Source organism: Epinephelus moara, chromosome 16, assembly GCF_006386435.1.
Source record: "Epinephelus moara isolate mb chromosome 16, YSFRI_EMoa_1.0, whole genome shotgun sequence".
NCBI lineage: Eukaryota > Metazoa > Chordata > Actinopteri > Perciformes > Serranidae > Epinephelus > Epinephelus moara.
This window is the reverse complement of record NC_065521.1, coordinates 46,610,017-46,627,934: the sequence shown is the minus strand read 5'-3', so window position 1 is coordinate 46,627,934 and position 17,918 is coordinate 46,610,017. Positions and strand designations below refer to the sequence as shown.

The 17,918-nt window shown below is 44.7% G+C and overlaps 1 protein-coding gene across 1 annotated transcript in view; it reads right to left on the bottom strand.

The window, feature by feature from the left end:
* The window catches only part of kcnd1 (potassium voltage-gated channel, Shal-related subfamily, member 1), a 96,488-nt gene that overhangs the window by 61,153 nt on the left and 17,417 nt on the right, over window positions 1-17,918 (bottom strand). Inside the window, exons 3-4 of the mRNA XM_050064460.1 lie at window positions 9,765-10,010; window positions 5,329-6,041 (exon numbers count right to left, since the gene is read on the bottom strand). Coding sequence (XP_049920417.1) covers window positions 5,329-6,041; window positions 9,765-10,010 — 959 coding nt within the window. The remainder of the gene's footprint in view (window positions 1-5,328; window positions 6,042-9,764; window positions 10,011-17,918) is intronic.

Below are 17,918 nucleotides of genomic sequence, written 5' to 3'. Positions count from 1 at the left end.
TGGTCAGTGACTTCCAGTGACCGACACCGACAAACACGCCAACCGTCTGGATACGTCTGTGTGTTTCCTGCTGCTCTGGGATGAGGGCAGATATTTAATAATAGATTTAAATAAACTGATGTTCTGTGACATTTATGATCAGACGCAGCACAGACTGAGTGTGTGTGTGTGTGTGTGTGTGTGTGTGTGTGTGTGTGTGTGCAGAGACTAGTTAAAGCTGGAGTAGGAAGTTTCATTCTGACATCACTGGGCAAACATCCCATAATAAGCTTTGAGAATACTGTGACTCAAATTTTCTCTCAGAGCACTTGGCTCCTGCTCCTCCTCTTGTTTTCAGGAGATTTTGTCCAATCACAGGTAATTTCAGGCAGAGAGCGTTCCTATTGGCTGTTTGCAGATGTTTGTCGTCCCTTCAGACGGTGAACGTCTGATTCAGAGGAGGAGAATCCTGCAGAGACTGTTTCTGTTCCAGCACTGAAAACAACTTCCTGCACTGCAACCTCCAAAAACCAAGATGGACGGATCAGAGTCTGACAATAAACTAAATCAAACACGAGTCAGCAAAGAGTTTCAGAGATTGAAATAAATTGTTGCTAACAGTTTAGCCTTCTGCTAACAGAAGCTAAAGGCTAACAGCTGCAGCTTCGTGTTTACGTAGCTAACGTGTCCTTCGCCTCACTCCCCGCCGCTACAGACCACCTCACTGGGAGAAGAGTGGTAGCAGCTCCGCAGACTGACCCCCAAATTCCACCAAATGTGTGTTGGTTGCGTCTGCACTCCGGAGCGGCAGCGGAGCCGATCCACTTCAATTCTAGTCAATGTCCTCCAGAACAGATACGCAGAATTTCTATTTTTGCCGGACGCCGGAGCACAACACAACAATTCAGCACAGAGCAGATCGTGCGGGGCAGGAAGTCGTGCACAGAAACAAAATAAAACATCCGGTTAATTTTCAAAATAAAATACACAGTGTTCACGCGGATCATATTTCCCTGCACTACACCTTGAAAACGTCATAATGGGCAGAGGCAGGCCTGAAGTCAACAGGTCAGAGGTTTCCAGACGTCATTTCACCCCGTTGACACCATGGACGAGGAGATGTTAATCATGGAGGTGCACCCAGATGTCTTCCTACTACTCCTCTGGTTTTGTGGTTCTGTTTATAGAAACTATATCTTGTTATATCACGCGATTATGAGTGAATTTGCGAGATCTCGTGGGTCCTCATGACTCCCGCTGTCCAGCGGACCTGCACCGCTCCACACAGCAAACGCAGCCGGTGGGTGTTGACGGACAGTGGAGCATGCAGCAGATAACCAGCGCTGCCGTTATGCAACGGACACACATCCAGTGGAATTCCAACGTGGCCTCCAGTCAGTGGCTGCAGACATCTGAATCCAGTCAGATCAAACTCCAGCTCAGAGGGACCGGACAGCCCCGCCTCCCCACCACATCAGAAAACTTTCTGTTGCTGCTGTTACACAGGTTAGACCTGACACTGCTGCTGGACACCAGCTCGCTGTGACACCGACACCTGGAGGGTTTGAGCTGAATTTGAGCAGCTACAGCTGCTGAGTGAAGGTCTGTCTGCCTGCTCTCCTCCCAGGGAATCAGAACACAGCGGCGGGGAGCGAAGCGGTTCATAACAGCTATTCCTTGTGTCATCTGTGGTCTGATAAACATTTAGAAAGCCAAACAGCACGACTTTCAATACAGTGAAAAGAGTGAGGGCTGGGGCACCACTGCTGACATATTTTAAACACAAATACAATCCGACAGGCCGACACCCATGAAACATCAGAGAGGTAACACAGATACCACCTGAGTTAGTGACAGGGCAGACTGATGTTTGTCTGTTTGTCGGCTGGATTTATATAAAAAACGTTTCTCAGTGAGCTTGAATAATTCAGAGATTTAAAACAGTGACTGTTCTGCAGCTCCACGTGATGCAACTGAACGCTACATCATTTATTAATCAGATCAAACTGAAACTCTGACGAACTGATCTCATGTATCTGGAACCACATCTGGATCTGATCAGCTCTGATCAATGATCAATACGAGCAACAAGAGAGAAGAGAGGGGAGGACAAACAGAGGGACACTCCCCACAAGGAAACAGGGAGTAGCTGAGAGCTGGAGGAGAGGAGGAGGAGGAAGAGGAGGAGGAGGAGAGGTAAAAGCCTGAGTTGTGTTTTTCTGCCTGGAGAATCCATTTAGAGGTCGGCCTCTCCCCGCTGATAACTAATGGACCTGAAGACTGAGGAAACAAGGAGAGGAGAGGAGAGGAGAGGAGAGGAGAGGAGAGGAGAGGAGAAACAACGAGGAGCTGATGGAGGAAGTGAAGGGACCTTTCAGAATAAAAGCCTCCAGTGAGTGTCAGAGACATAACCAAAGTGTCCTAACAGAGGTTTCCTTCAGCTGTACGAATCAACATCTGCACCTCATTATTCTTATCAATATTAACATTATGGATTTTTAATTAACATAAGCTGTCCAATCAGAGAGTGACCTGTCTGTCCTCTCAGGGTGAACAGGAAACAGGAAACAGGTGTGAAAGACTCCTCACTCACATATACTGTTTGTAGGCGCTGCATTGACTGTGTCAGCGGTGCCGCCAAGTTTATGATCTATGTGTGGTAGAAAAAAAAGTTAATTATAATCTATATATTGAGTCTGTAGTGGCTGCTGGACGCTCAGTAGACGAGTGTGTGTGTCAGACTGACAGGAACTGAAATACTGACATGGAGGAAAATGATTTATTGTCATGAGGAAGAATAAAAACTCACATTTGTGAAACACGACTTTGGTTTATTTTCTCTGGTTAAATATTTGTGGAGACGTCCCTGTAGAATATAATTTAATGTGGAAGTAGACAACTGACCGACTAACTTTGCACTAGCGAGCTAACACTGTCTGTTTATGAACTCCTTTATTATCATATCAGAATAAAGTAACTTTCAGCACCGCTCACTTTAAAAAGGAAACACATCAAACAGATAATGGATCATAGATGTTTGTTTCTGACGGCCAGCGATCAGCCATTGCTAACGCACCTTTCAAGCTAACATAGCTAGCATGTTAGCAAGCCTTTCAGTATCGTGGCTGGATGGAAACCAATCTAAAGTCAAGTTAAAATGAGCAGTGGGTAAAGTTACTGTATTGTGTTATGATCAATGACCTGATAAAAAGCAGACGGTGTTAGCTCGCTGGTGGAAAGTTGTTCAATGTTACTGCCACATTATATTTTATAGGAACGTCTCCACAGGTGTTAACAAGGAAAATAAACCAAATTATGGATGCACAATATTGGATTTTTGCCAATATCCAATATATAACAACTTGACTGGGTGTGGTTACATGATGGCTTCTCATTTGGAATGAGGGTTTACACGGAGATCAGTTTATCAGGGAAGGTTTCTGATTGGATAGGGGGCGGGGCGGATGTTACTGTACTGTACTGTAGTCCTCGCTCCGGATAACAAGATGCTTGACGACGCCGTTCTTAGTGCCTTTCTCAGGCTTGTTTTGCTTATATTCTTGAAGCAGCAGTACGACAACAACCTTGTTCTGCTAATGCTTGAGGTAGAAGGTCGAAGAAGGGAGGTAGAAGACCGTGCTGTGGAGAATGGAAACCGGTGAGTGCAATGAGTCCGACTGCTCTATCTCAGCCCGTTGCTATGTGCGCTATATACGTCATGGCGCCAGAAGGGCAAGGAAACGAGCATGTGCAGAAAGACCGGAATGAACTTAAAGAGGAATGAGTGTATACAAGTGCGAGAAATTCTTTCATTGGGAATTAGAAACGGAATATTCCAGCCCCTTACATCGGATTGAATTTTCAATCACATTGGCCATTTTCATTCTGAATTAGGTGTTTACAAGATCACTGTTAATAGGAATGAACTTTCATTCTGAAGGAAAATGGAATTAAACTGTCCATGTGAACACACTCATTGACTCATAACTGATATCAATATGTCCACTTTATCCCACCTGATGTCAGTGATCATCATCAAGTCTCTTCTGTAGTGAATTAACATCATATCATACACACAGACTCTGATGGTGACGGCCCACCAGCAGGTGGAGACATGAATTTACTGTGTCTGTGATGTTTCACTGTGCTAAATAAGAAAACAACATGTTGGCTGATTCTGATCATTTTAAAGCTGATCAACCGATGACGTGTCATATCATCGTGCATCCCTAAACCAAAGTCGTGTTTCACAAATGTGAGTTTTTATTTTTCGTCATGACAATAAATCATTTTCCTCCATGTCAGTATTTCAGTTCCTGTCAGTCTGACACACACACTCGTCTACTGAGCGTCCAGCAGCCACTACAGACTCAATATATAGATTATAATTAACTGCAGACACTGTGATCAGTTTACAAATATAATCGTTACAATACTTTATATGCAGATCATCCTCAGCTCCTGTTCACTGTCATTTGTTTACAGTTAGTCTCGACCTCTCAAACATGGCGGCGCCTCTGACGTACGATCCAACGTCCAATGAGGCCTCCATGTTCCTGGATCTGTGCTCAGAGCTACAGACACACTCAAACATTTAACCCTTCACTTCACTGAAACAACATCTCTTTATTTCTCTGAACAAAACAAAGCAAAGCTCCAAACTGAGTTTCACACTGGTTTACTACACACACACTCCACCATTCACACCTCCCAGTATCACACTCCATCTCTCACTCTCTCCATTCACAGACAGGTAGGAGTGTACGGACATATAGAGGAGACACGACGCCAACTGTGTGTGTGTGTGTGTGTGTGTGTGTGTGTATGTGAGTGTGTGTGTGTGTGTGTGTGTGTGTGTGTGTGTGTGTGTGTTATAAAGCGGTATGGTGATTCGGTCGGAGCTTATGGCGGCAGTTTTCCTGACTCACTCTATTTCTGATGTTTCCAAAGGCTCTTTGAACAGCAGATAATAGATCAGTGCTGGAGAGCTGCAGGGTGAAGACACCATCATCCTCACACACACACACACACACACACACACACACTCTCCATCCACATGGCAGCAGCGAGCGTGTGTGTGGGCGGCGGCAGGGTGAAGATACACCACCGTACTCGAGAAGCAACGAGTGGGAGGCAAACGCACAAACACACACGGTTTCACACTTCATCTCTTTTCATGGTGGAAACAGACTGTAGAGCTCTCCTCTGTAGCCAGTAATAACGACACAGCACGTGTGCCGACACGCAACAGGACGACCACGGCGAAGGACCCACACATTAACAGCAGTCCATCAGCAGCTACAGCAGCTGGTGAAAATCACACACAACGTTAAACTGATGTCAACTCACCCGAGCGTGGTCATGGTGACGATGGTGTACCAGAAGGAGGCCGGGATGGAGGTGAAGGTGGAGCCCTTGGTGCCCTTCTCGGCGTAGAACATGACGGTGGCGAAGATGATGATGGCCATGGTGAGGGAGAAGAGCAGGAAGCCGAGCTCGGAGGCGCAGCTCTTTAGCGTGTAGCCCAAAATCCTCAAACCCTGCGAGTGACGTGAGAACTTGAAGATCCGAAAGACGCGGAAGACTCGGAGGGTGACGAAGGCGCCGCTCACGTCCTCGTTCTCGGGCATCACCAGGCCGATGTAGTAGGGCATGATGGCCACCACGTCGATCACCGACATCACCGAGCGCATGAACTTGCAGCGGCTGGGCGCGGCGAACAGACGCATCAGGTACTCGAAGGTGAAGATGAGCACGCAGGCCGTGTCCATGCAGAAGAAGGCCAGCTGGTACTTCTCCCCGCAGGGAAGGTCTTTGACGCTGCCTTTGGGGGGCCGGCAGGGGACCGTCTCCACCACGTTGGCGATGACGGAGACGGCGATGAAGAAGCCGGTGACGTAGTAGAAGACCAGCGCCATGGTGGAGGTGTGGGGGTTCTCGAAGGCTCGCCACAGACGTTCCCTGGAGGTGCTGTGTGGAGGAAGGGGGGCGTCCATCGCCTCGTTGGCCTCCGTGTCCTCCGCCAGACGCTCCTGGTTCTCCTTTTTCCTGTCCCGGTATTCCTTCACAAAGAGACGAAGAGGAAGACGACATCAGCCAACTTATAATTCATCATCTCCTCCACCCAGCTCCACCTGAACCGCACCACAATCACACTGTTCCAAACTTCAGAAGCGTGTCAACAAACGGCGTGACGCCTCTAAACATCATTCATGATCAGCATCTGACCAAATGTCTCCCCTTCTGTTCCTGAGATATGACGTTAAAACATGATGATGCCACAGTCAAGCTGACCTTTGACCTTTTGACCTTCATTATTTTATCCTGTTAGACATTTGTGTCAAGTTTCATCATAATTAGTGTATGGATTCTTCAGTTATGGACAAAAACATATTTTCTGAGGTCACACTGACCTTTGACCTTTTACCAGCAGCTAGCAAACACACACACACACACACACACACACACACACACACAGCAGTAGTGTCCATTGTTTCAGATGTTTAATAATAATTTTTGGAAATTTTATCAACATTTTTCTGACATTTCAATAATTATTTAACAGTTTCAGTTTTTTTCAGATGTTTTTAACACATTTTTGGAAAATTTAATATTTTTTATTTTATAATTTTTTCAGACATTTTATTAATTCTATTGATGATAATAATAGTTTTATTAATGTCACTAATGTGAGCCTGTATGTTGACCCTGCAGCATCACTCAGTGTGTGAAGCTGTGACATCATAGCCTGTGATTCAGTGGGCGCCGTCATCGTACAGTCTGCTGACATCACACTGGATGGTTGTTAGCTCCATGTCTCACAGAGCAGCTGACTGATCAGATGTTACAGTCTGTGGGACGATTAAAGAGAAGAGGACATTGAGACAGTATAAAGTTTGTCAGTGTGGCTTTTCCTCTCTGAGACGAGAGGTGTTAAAATAATCTGATGTTTGTAGGAAGCTTCAGCCATTTTGGTTTTATTTTTGTTGTCATGACTTTAAGTTGCTGCTTCTGTCTGCGAGGCGTGGCCACAGTCTGTGAGTCAGCCCCACCCCTCGCTCCTCCTCAGCCCCACCCCTCGCTCCTCCTCAGCTCCACCCCTCGCTCCTCCTCAGCCCCACCCCTCGCTCCTCCTCAGCTCCACCCCTCACTCCTCAGCTCCACCCCTCGCTCCTCCTCAGCTCCTGGAGGCATCAGAGCTGCAGTCCACAAACCAACAGCTGATGTCACCAAAGCTGCATCCATCATTTATACAGTCTGTGGTTACTGACAGTAAACTGAGTCTGATTTCATGATGATAGTTTTGTACCTGTGAGCTGATCATCATGTCAGCTGCTGACTTCAGCTCCAGTCACTGTTCATAAAGCCTAATATCACAGATTTACTCAGGGCTTCAATCTTTATCTGACCTCTGACCTCTCGCTTCCACTAAGGAAAACTCCCCAGAATAAACCTTTACCAGGGATAAACCATGACATGATAGTGAGCTGATACTGGGACCAGCACAGTATTAATAAACCAACACACCTCTAAAAGAATTAAGAGCCTTTTCTTCACCACAAACTGATTCAGTTTCCACTAAAACGCCAATAACTCACTTTGAGCTCCGTCATTTTAATGATCGTTCTGAGGTCAGATTCACTAAGGTTAGCTCTCCTGTTAGCCCTTAACGAGCTAATATAGTCATAAATTAAACTTTAAACTTGTGCAGCAGCCAGCGACCTCCACAGCCGCTAATAAACTGATCTGAGGGACGTTAAAGTCCTTCGTCAAACCCTGGATAACGAGCCAAACTCTTTCATTTACCGAAAGAAAAGCAGCAGAACCTGTGAAATTACTGAAGGAATAAAAATAAAAAGCATGTGGACGTTTCTCCAGGGAAACTGTGGGGGAAGTGTGAGCAAGTGAAAAAACTGAAATCCAGAAATGAGAATCTCTCACAGCTGAATCAACGTTTGTGAAGATGATGGAATCTGCCAAATCTGAGGAAGCACACCACCGAGCCGCTCGTGAGTCAGTGACGGGTCAGATCTGAAAACAAGGATATAAAGACGTGAGAGCCTCCGAGGATAACGTGACAAACGGCGAGATAAAGAGCTCTGAAGGTGATTTGTTACTGAGACAGCGAGCGGCCAGGAAAATGACTTGTTTATGGCTCGTTAAAGAAATCACTCAGAAACACGAAGCCAAAAGCAGCAGCTATAAAAGAGCTAAATCAGACTCCATGTGAGCCGCTGCTGTGTCAGAGGGCTCATCACCGCCGTCTTAATGAGTCGGAGGTTTATCATGGAGTCTGTTAGTAATCCCCCTCAGATCCATCGCTGCTCTTACACTGTAGCCATTTAGCTGATCATGCTCTTCTCCAAAGAGACTTAATGAGAGCAGCAGCAGAACAAGCCACACTACAGTCAGGCATTAGGAGGAAATCAAAGGTCAAAGGTCACAGCACACACATGAGTACACCAGGAAGGATGTAGGCGTTATAAAGATTAGAATCTGTCCTCCTTTACCGGACTGGGTTGAGCCGAAACAAAACAGGTCGGCACTCGCTGCAGAATACAGACGACAACATTTAGACACAGACGTGTTTCAGCTGCAGAGCCGTCATCACGTGTTGTTGTGTTGAGCTGCGACAAAAAACACAACAGCGTCGAGGATCACAGACGTGAGTCCATGTCCAACATGTTCCTGCAGCTGCTTCACAGTAAAAGTCTGTAATGGACCGAAGGACTGAGCCCGAGATTTGGTCGTTAAATACAAATATGCATCTATTAATATTTTGCAAAATAAAGTGCAGGAGCAGAGAAGAAGAGCTGCTGCAGGAGCTGGTCTGTACAAGCAGAAAGCGAGTGGGGGAACTTAATTTAATTCAGGCGGCGGCGAAGCTGGAAATAGGACAGAGGCGTGAAGTGCAGCAGGGCGGCGGTTCAGGAGCGCTGGTGTGGAGTTGCACAATGAAAATAATAGGGGCATATGTTTTGACGCGTGGCGTTGGCCGCTGGTGTGTTGTGGCCTTTACAGTGGAAAGTTTCTCCTCCTCCGTGCCGCTGCATCACGTCCACAGCTGTCTGTGCCAAAGAGTAGTGTGAAAGTCAAGAGCGCTCACTCTGCAGCAAAATCTGGGAATCAAAACATCCCCAGAAGTTCACTGAGCAACACACGGAAGAGGAAAATTAAAATACAAACATGACTGCTTGAATTAAAGCGATGTGAAAGACGTCATTTACACCAATGATGCTATAAAAGTGGAGTAAATTACGTCTTTTCAAGTCAGTTTTGCATGCTGCGGCTTCAGGGCACTTGGATTATGACAGACGAGCCGTTCCGATGTTTTTGAAATGCATTAGCTGAGTTTTATTACATTTTCAAAATGTGGGTTCTGTGCACTTCAAGTGTAGCTGTTATCCTCCGATACCCCGAACAAGTTTTGTGGATTAAAACTACACTGGACTTCTTGTGGGCACGAGGGTCAGTAAGTACTGTCTGTGTTTTCATTCTAAAGTGGCCATTTGCTTTGATCCTCAGCCCTAGCATGTCTTCATACGTACTGCATTGCTCATTAAAGACACGACATAAATGTTCATCACTAATTTAAATCTGTCCTTTTAGCTCCGTCACAATGTCTGGGAACATTTTACTTTGCTTTATGTACGTGTTTTTTAAATTTCGTCAGGACCCAAGCAGGGAGGTGATGATCAGCGGCTCCTTCTTGGTGCCAAACACAGCAACTTTAAAAACTCTAAACCAGATCACTTCCTGTCACTCGACAGGAAGTGGAGGTTTACCTCCATGCAGCAGTCTCCGATGATCTCTGGCACGATACCGTAGAAGGCCAGTTCTTCGTCGAAGGCCTGGATGCACTCGTTGCGCGGGTAGTGGAGCTTCCCGGTGCGGTAGAAGTTGAGAATGTGCCGGAACATTTCAGGGTCTCGGTCGAAGAAATATTCCTGCGTGTCCTCGTTGTAGAAAAACTCCTTCTCTGAAGAGCCCAGCAGCGTCTCTGGATATCGATCCAAAGTGTTCTTCCATGTCTGCAGAGACGGAGGAGAAAAGAATAGATGTTTTTGTTTTTGTTCCACTTTTGAAACTCTAAAACTGGATGTGATGTGGGTGTCCATGCTGCTGAATCACGAATCTACACTCACATCCACAACACAATCTGCTGCTCAGTATTTGTCCTCGAGGAAAAGAAATGCGGCAGTTTTTCTGAGACACATGAGCAAGTCAACAAAGTGTTGATGAGAGTTAATGAAATGTCTTTAGATGAGCTCAGAGACTCCACATCAACAATCTGCTCTCGTCTAATCACTGACTTCTACATGATAATATTTCTAATGACATTTCACAGGTTGAGAGGCAGCGCTGGGAAGTAACTAAATACATTTACTCAAGTTCTGTACTAAAGTACAATTCTGAGGAACCTGTACTTTATTTCCATTGTTTTGTCACTTCCTCCTTCGCCTGCTCCACATCAGAGAGAAATATTTACCTTTTACTGCACGTGGTTAACCTGAGAGCTTCAGTTACTTTACAGATTCAGATTATTGATAATAAACAAAAACATGATGATCCACCTCACAGGATATCACCTGGTTACCATTTAAGAGCTGCAACATTAAAGTGACGTCCCTGATGCACTGCTGCGAGATGAACTCATAAGCAGCAGCTGTCCAAAAGACACAGCGCCAAAAAAACACAAATATATTAAGGAGAGAGTCCAAACAAGAATCTGTGGCTGGATTTTACTTTCACTTTCTCTGACAGTGCAGAGGACACCTTGAATCAGTCTCTCATTAATTTACCTTCAAGTAATCCCATACTGTGTTTTATGACAGGAATAAAGTAAATAAGTAAATAAGTACTTTTACATTTGGTACTTTAACTACATTTTTACACTAACCCTCTGACTTAGTGAAAGTAAAGTATTTTGACACAGTGCTGCTTCAGTGAGAGACGTGACAACTGTTTCCACCCTGTCAGGTGCTTCTGTGACATTTAATGTTAATTTTCAAAGCTAAGCCTATTTTATAGGCCTCTGCTCGAAAACTGCATCCCTACAATGAAATGAATATATCTCTGCAACCACAAGGTCTATTGAATACTCCTGGTGTCATGGTAAAGGGAACACTTGTCAGATTTGTTCAGATGTGTAAATATATGTGTTATATGTGAAGAGTAAATGAAGATGGCACACAGCACAAATGAAATATTTTGAGGTTCGCCTAAAAACAAAAGCATTTTCAGGATGAGTATCAGTTTGTAATGATGCAGCTGCAGCTCTAAACCTCGATCACATCATAGTACAATATGTGAACATTAACTCTGCAAAGGTTGATTCTGATAAAGTGAAGCAGAACAATATTACAGAGGTTTTAGTACAGAAAATTCAGGCGAGCTCTCCAAAACTGCTCCATGTTTGCATGTGATTTTTGTCATGTACAATCCTATATCTTTCATGTTTTGTTCCTGTAAATCCCTACTGATGTTTAGGGTATACACATAACACTGTCCGTTTCGTTTTTTTCACACTCCAAACTGACCAATACACACCTACTACATTTGAACCTCAGTTGCTATTCTGAGCTTTGGAGGCCCGTATCTCCGCGACGGCTCGGCCCATTTGAGTGATTGACACCTCGTTTGATTTGTTAGAGCCAATAGAATGATGCTATATCCACCAAAACGAGACTGACAGCACTGTAAGCCAATCAGAGTCAGCAGAACGCCTTGTGGGGCGACTGTGAGTGGTCATTGTTATGCTTCCCCCGGAACCTCCGGCCGTCAAGTTTTCCGCCCGGATTCATTTGAATGACGGACAACATCACAGTAATATGGGAATGAAGCGTGAATCAACAGCAGAATGAGCTTTTCATGGCAAAAACAACAAGGTAAGAGACATATTACAAATATATTTTGGCGAAAAGATTTCTGTTGTTCTTTGGGCTGTAGCTCTCTGATGGTTTGTGGTAGAGTGATTTGGTGCACGTGTGAACACAGCTTTCATTTGAGAGTAGCAGCGTGTGTTTTGCATAACGTGGTCGAGTTAGAGCCCGAAATATACCGAGTGGGTCGGGATATCGGTGCAGTATAAAGTTGGATTTGTTGTTGTTTATTTAGTTGTTGTTTGAGCTGTGTTTGGGGCATGTAAAAAGGGTTTTTACAGCCGTGTAGCCGAGGTTCTGCTGTTTAATTTGATGTGCAACATCACTATATTCCTCGTGATCAGTGTATTGTTTCACACTGTGTTTGCAACGTCGCTCTCAACGTCTCCCAACTGGGGGACTTTCGGGCTTACAAGTAAAATTTGATTTACACTTTATGTGAAAGGAGCAGTGACTTTAATAATAGCACTGCAGCTTTTGATCTTAGTTTCTAAATTTTGAGAAGAGAATAAAACTGTTTTTGGAGACAGCTGACTGAGTCTGACTGAGTCTGACTGAGTCTGACTGAGTCTGACGGAGTCTGACAGCTGACGCTGTTCGGAGACGAGAAGAATTTTATTCAATGATACGTTGCGTCAAGATGTTTTTTCAATGTTTGGGAGCAACATCGTCTCATTGTGTTTGTTTGACAGAGAGCAGGAACCAGTTAGCTTCCTCATGTTAGCACCAACTCGTCACAACGTTTATCAGACTGGGAAGTCACGCTGAGATTAAAACCTCTTACAAATGAGATGAGTCAAACACAAACAGGAAACAACATCAGGTCACAACAGCGACAGCACGTCTGTCAAAAACACATCACATAATGAAACAGTGCATTAACGACATATTTAGTCTGGAGTTTGTTGGTTAATTAGAGCAGCTGCAGCGAGCAGTGACCACTTCCTGTAGGCTGCGTCCACCAAAGCTGAAAACACCAAGCGCTCCTCAGAGTTTTTCAGCTGAGATGAGTTGGTTGCGTCTGTTTGTTATGATGTGGAACTCCCATACTAGTATTTTCTCTGGTTGAAGCGAAGGCAGAGCATGCAGGAGAGGACGGACCTGCTGGTCTGTGTGGGCTCATGACAGGAAGCTGAATATACACATATATATGTGTGTGTGTGTGTGTGTGTGTGTGTGTGTGTGTGTGTGCAGAGTATTAACAGGTTTCTCCTCCAGTGTTGTTGTTGATCAGCACATGTCAGATGTGACGGTTTGTCTTTGTGGTATTTGTCACTGTGACTGAACAGCTGCAGTGACGGTGACAAGCACAAGGTTTTTACTTAAAGTTGAAACTATCTTAACTCTCTGCACTCAGGAAACAAACACCTTAGTGTCAGCGCTCAGTGCAGAGTTCAAGTCCAGCGCCTCGTCACACTGCTGGTATTTGTAGCACAGTGTAAATACACAGTGTTCCCTTTGCAAAGCTTTACAAAAATACACTGGCCTCATATAAAAACACTTTGGTGCAAAACACTTTGGTGCACGTGGCCTCTGAGTTTAACATCTTTTAAAGAGATAAAGGATGGGGAGTTTGAGCTCAACCTGCAGATCAGTCCAGGACCAGAGACCACAGCAGAACCTCTCTGCTCTCTGTGCTGCTTCACACTGAATCCATTAGTGACCTGAGATCATCTCTGCTTCACAAAGATAAACTCTTCAGTCTTAGGTAAGCTGCAACTTTACCTGAGATGATCTTACAGAGGAGAATGTGTCAGTGTTGTAACCTACGCAGAGTGAGAGAGTGGGAGAGAGAGAGAGAGAGAGAGAGAGAGAGAGAGAGAGACAGAGAGAGAGACAGAGAGAGAGAGAGAGACAGAGAGAGAGACAGAGAGAGAGATGACCATCCCACTGTGCTGAGTCCTTTCTTTTGTTTGTATCATTTCAACACCTGCTGACTCATCAACAGCTCACACACAGATTCACAACAGAGGACTGTGAAGCTGCTGCAGCCGCTGAACCTCCACGAATATATATACACATACATATATATACTCCTTATACATTTATACTGAAGTTCTCAGATGATGCTGGTGTCTTTGCTGATGAAGACGATCCCAGCGTTCATCAGGGTGGAACAGACAGACAGACAGACAGACAGAGCGTCGTCTCTGGATGGAGACATTACGTCCGACCGCTTTCACACGTTATTTGAGGACTCTCACATTTTGCCATCACACAGACGGTGTGAATGTGCCGTGCTCTCGGTCCAGCTGTGGATAACTGCTGGAATATTGCACCGTGCAGACGACTGCAGAGCAGCGCTGACGTGTTCAGGAAGAATCAGAAATACTTCATTGATCCCAGAGGGGAAACTGCGATTCACTGCAGTCCAATAAGGAAGAATAAAAGTATGAAACCAAAGTATGTAAATAAAAGGCAAACTGCACGCAGCTGCTAAACTTTATGTTCTTTGTTAATCAGCCCTGGAGCCGGGGCAGACAGCAGATGCAACAGAGTGATGCACAGTTTATGACGCCATCAGCGGCCATGATCCATTCTCTGTGTTCTGTGTGTCCTGCGTTAGACAGAAGGAGGAGGCTCGCTAGTGTCAGCTGTCTTTCTTTTATTAAAACGTGCTGACGGCAAATACGCAGAGCATCAGATCTTACAACAACAAGTCTCCTATGACCTCAGATCTCTGCACATCATGGACAGTGACCAGCTCACAGACGGAGGTGACAACAGCTGCACTTCCTGTTAGCTTGTTGGAACTTAACTGACATTACAAACTGTTTTTAATGCTCTCAGTGTCCTCGTCAAATGTTGAAACACAGAAAAATGATGTTGGGAGAGAACGAGGCCACGTTAGATATTTTCCTGAGTTTAACTGAGTTCTCTGAACACGTGTTAAAAACACAAACACAGCGGCTTCATCTGAAGCAGAGACGTTGAGTAAGACGAGAGCGTTGAAGCGTCACTAACTGACGCTAACAGTGGAGCCTGTTTTATGCCTCCATGTTATTATGTGGTGTTACAGAATGTTTGTATTTATATCTCAGAACTTGACGCTGCTGCTTTTACTTTTTAACAACGAGGACAAAGTCAAAGTCCTGACAGGAACTTTCTTCTCGTTCTGCCGCCGCAGCAGAAAAGGTTTGATTCCTGAAAGCCACCAAAATCTATTTTTACTGTGGAGCCATTTTGTTATTATTTCAGCCTAAATGCACATCGATGCTGATTAGACGCTCAGTTTTTACAACCTTGGGCCGTGGAAGGAGCAGAGGCAGAGCGCAGCACATCAGGAGCAACATGAATCTCTGCAAGTTAAAGAGCTTTTAATTTTCCTCATGGACGAAGAAATGTGACCCGATGATTAAACACTGGGGCAGGTGCTGCCTTTATAATAACTTCTGATTATTTCTGCTTCATTAAAAAAGCCAAATGAACAAAACTGTGTCTGGAACATCTTCAGGAGTCGACTACAAGTCCCAGAGAGCCCTGCTGTGACTAACATCCAATCAGAGAGCTCAGATTCTGTTGCCAGGCCTCTGATGGAGCTGAAATTAGAGCCTGTTGGATAAATACATGCAAATTAATCTACTTTTGGAAATCTGACAGATGAAGTTGATATTTTGTTGGATTTCAGTTGTGTTGTTAAGAAAGTGAAAACCAAAGACCTCCAAACGTGTCATGCCGACGACATCTTGACCGTGAGGTATGAAGAACAAAACCCAACATCTGCAAACCGACACATTCTCTCTCCCAAATCGTCACAGATCGCTGCTCTGCCAGTCCACTTGTGACGTCTACATAGGATGCACTAAATAAACTTATAACGTCAGTAAAACACCTCAAATTAATGTTTATTTCATTCTGCAAAAACAGCACGTGTTTAGGTTTAGAAAGAAATCATCATGGTTTGACTCTACATTCATACAGGAAGTGAACAGAGGGCTTCTGAGTGAAAGTCCAGGGTCTGTTGGACCCATCCACCTCCCCTCCCGTCTGCTCTGTAGGGACTTTCCTGCTCCTTAAATTACGTTATTGTCAGGTGGTGTTTCAAACTGATGACATCCATTGGCGTTGTTTAATGACGCCGCCCGACAGCGTTATCATACTGCCGCAAAAGGAAGTCTGTTTTGTCGTCTGTGTCTGACACAGACATTAATGACCAAGTTTGGCAAAAGGTCATAATGTGAGCATCCACACAGCAGGAAATCCAAACATTACTTGACTGTCCGACATCTTTGTTGCAGTATTTTAACATCAAACCTTACAATTCAAGATGGCCGCTCTGCACATCAACAGCAGTGAAGCTGCAGGTAAACATTGTTTATTAGCACTTCTGTCTCAAACAGTCGCACACACAGAACTTCCATCTTCTACCTGTGGACGTGTTGCTACAGTGTTTGTGTGTATGCGCCAAATACAGCTGATGTGTTTGTTATCAACTAGAATTACTGACGACACTGTGGTTTGCCAATATGTGCTACAACGCTGTGACATCACTCCCAGCTCTGACCAAGTCCTGAATCTGTGCATGAGAAATTAGTCAGCAGTTATCGAACATGTGTACGCCATATGTGCTCAACAACTTCTCTTTAAAAGCTTCAGTGCAGAACGACAAGAAACAACACAGAGTAAATAAAAGCTCTGATTAGATCTGATCTGATGGATGTGTTCTCGTTCCCTCAGGATGAGACGTCTACAGAGATCACCATGTTGCACCGCCATGTTTCTACAGTAGTCCAGAACGGACAAACCAAACACTGACTCTAGATAGAGACATTCATGTGTTCATAGTCAAATACTGTCGTCAGCAGATCCTGCATGACGAGCAGCGTCAGAAAAACACGTCTTTCTTCAGAGTGTGAATCAGCTGGTGTGTGTGTTTCTGAGAGGAAGAGAGATAATTCAGCTCCTCAACAATCAACACTGAAGGAATTCTGACCAGGAGGAGTTTCAGATGGTTGTAATCTGTAATCTGTAATCTGTAATCTGTAATCCTCACTGACAGACGCCACTAACTCTGACACACTGTTCCTTTAAGGCGGCGCTAACACACAGTGGCAGAGGTGAAGACAAAGTGTGAGACTTTAAAACGACGGCATGTTGCACAGAGGAGACACAGACCGGCTCAACAGATGACGAAATATTGCAGGTTATCGGACGGATGTCTCCTGGTGATGATGAAACTAAAGATGAGACTCGTGTGAGCGGTGACTCAATTGTTGCACTTCTCTTAATCCAATTAAAACGAGAGGAACGACCACTTTGTTCTGATCCCAGGATGGTTATAAGTGAGTGCCGTGAACAGGAACAGACATGTTGGATCTGCAGGACGGAACACGGAGCTGCTGGTGAGGCAGAAATACCATGAAAGAGGCAGCGTTGACATCAAAGAGGGACAGCGGGGGGTTAATGTAAATTTAAAAGAAGTGATGTCCTTGTTCTGGAGATAAAGAGAAGCGCCTACAACCTGTGTCAGACTTCAGAGGAAGAAGCTGCTGGTTATTAATGAGACTGTTCTGCAGCAACACCTGCTGACAACATGTCTTAACAACATGTCTTAACAACATGTCTGAAAGGTCATGACTGTATTTTTGAGCTGAATGTTTTCGTATATTAGTGACTGATGACAACAGTTTTTAAATGTGTCCAGTATTAAGAAAGGTCTGCAGCAGTGAATCAGGCTGTGATGTCACCACTCTGTTCACAGCATCAGTGTCCGTTCACTAACAGTGTTTTTGTCACTGACAGGCTCAGACTGTTATTATCAGTGTCTGACAACATGATGACAGGATCCCTACAGAGATAGAGCTTTGTGTTAAAGAGGAAGATCCTTTTTGTTTAACCAGAAATCACCATCACCAAACCCTCCACACTCCAACCTCTCTAACTCCACCAGGATGCCGACGTCCTCGCTCCCCCCCTCCTCTGTTGAATGGTATCTCCCAGGCGCACTACGTCATCAAACCATGTGATGTTTGGTATTGCCGGATTCAGGAAGCTCTCGACTTTTCAAAAATAACATTGTTTTTCTTTTATTTATTATGTATTTGGCACCAGAGCAGC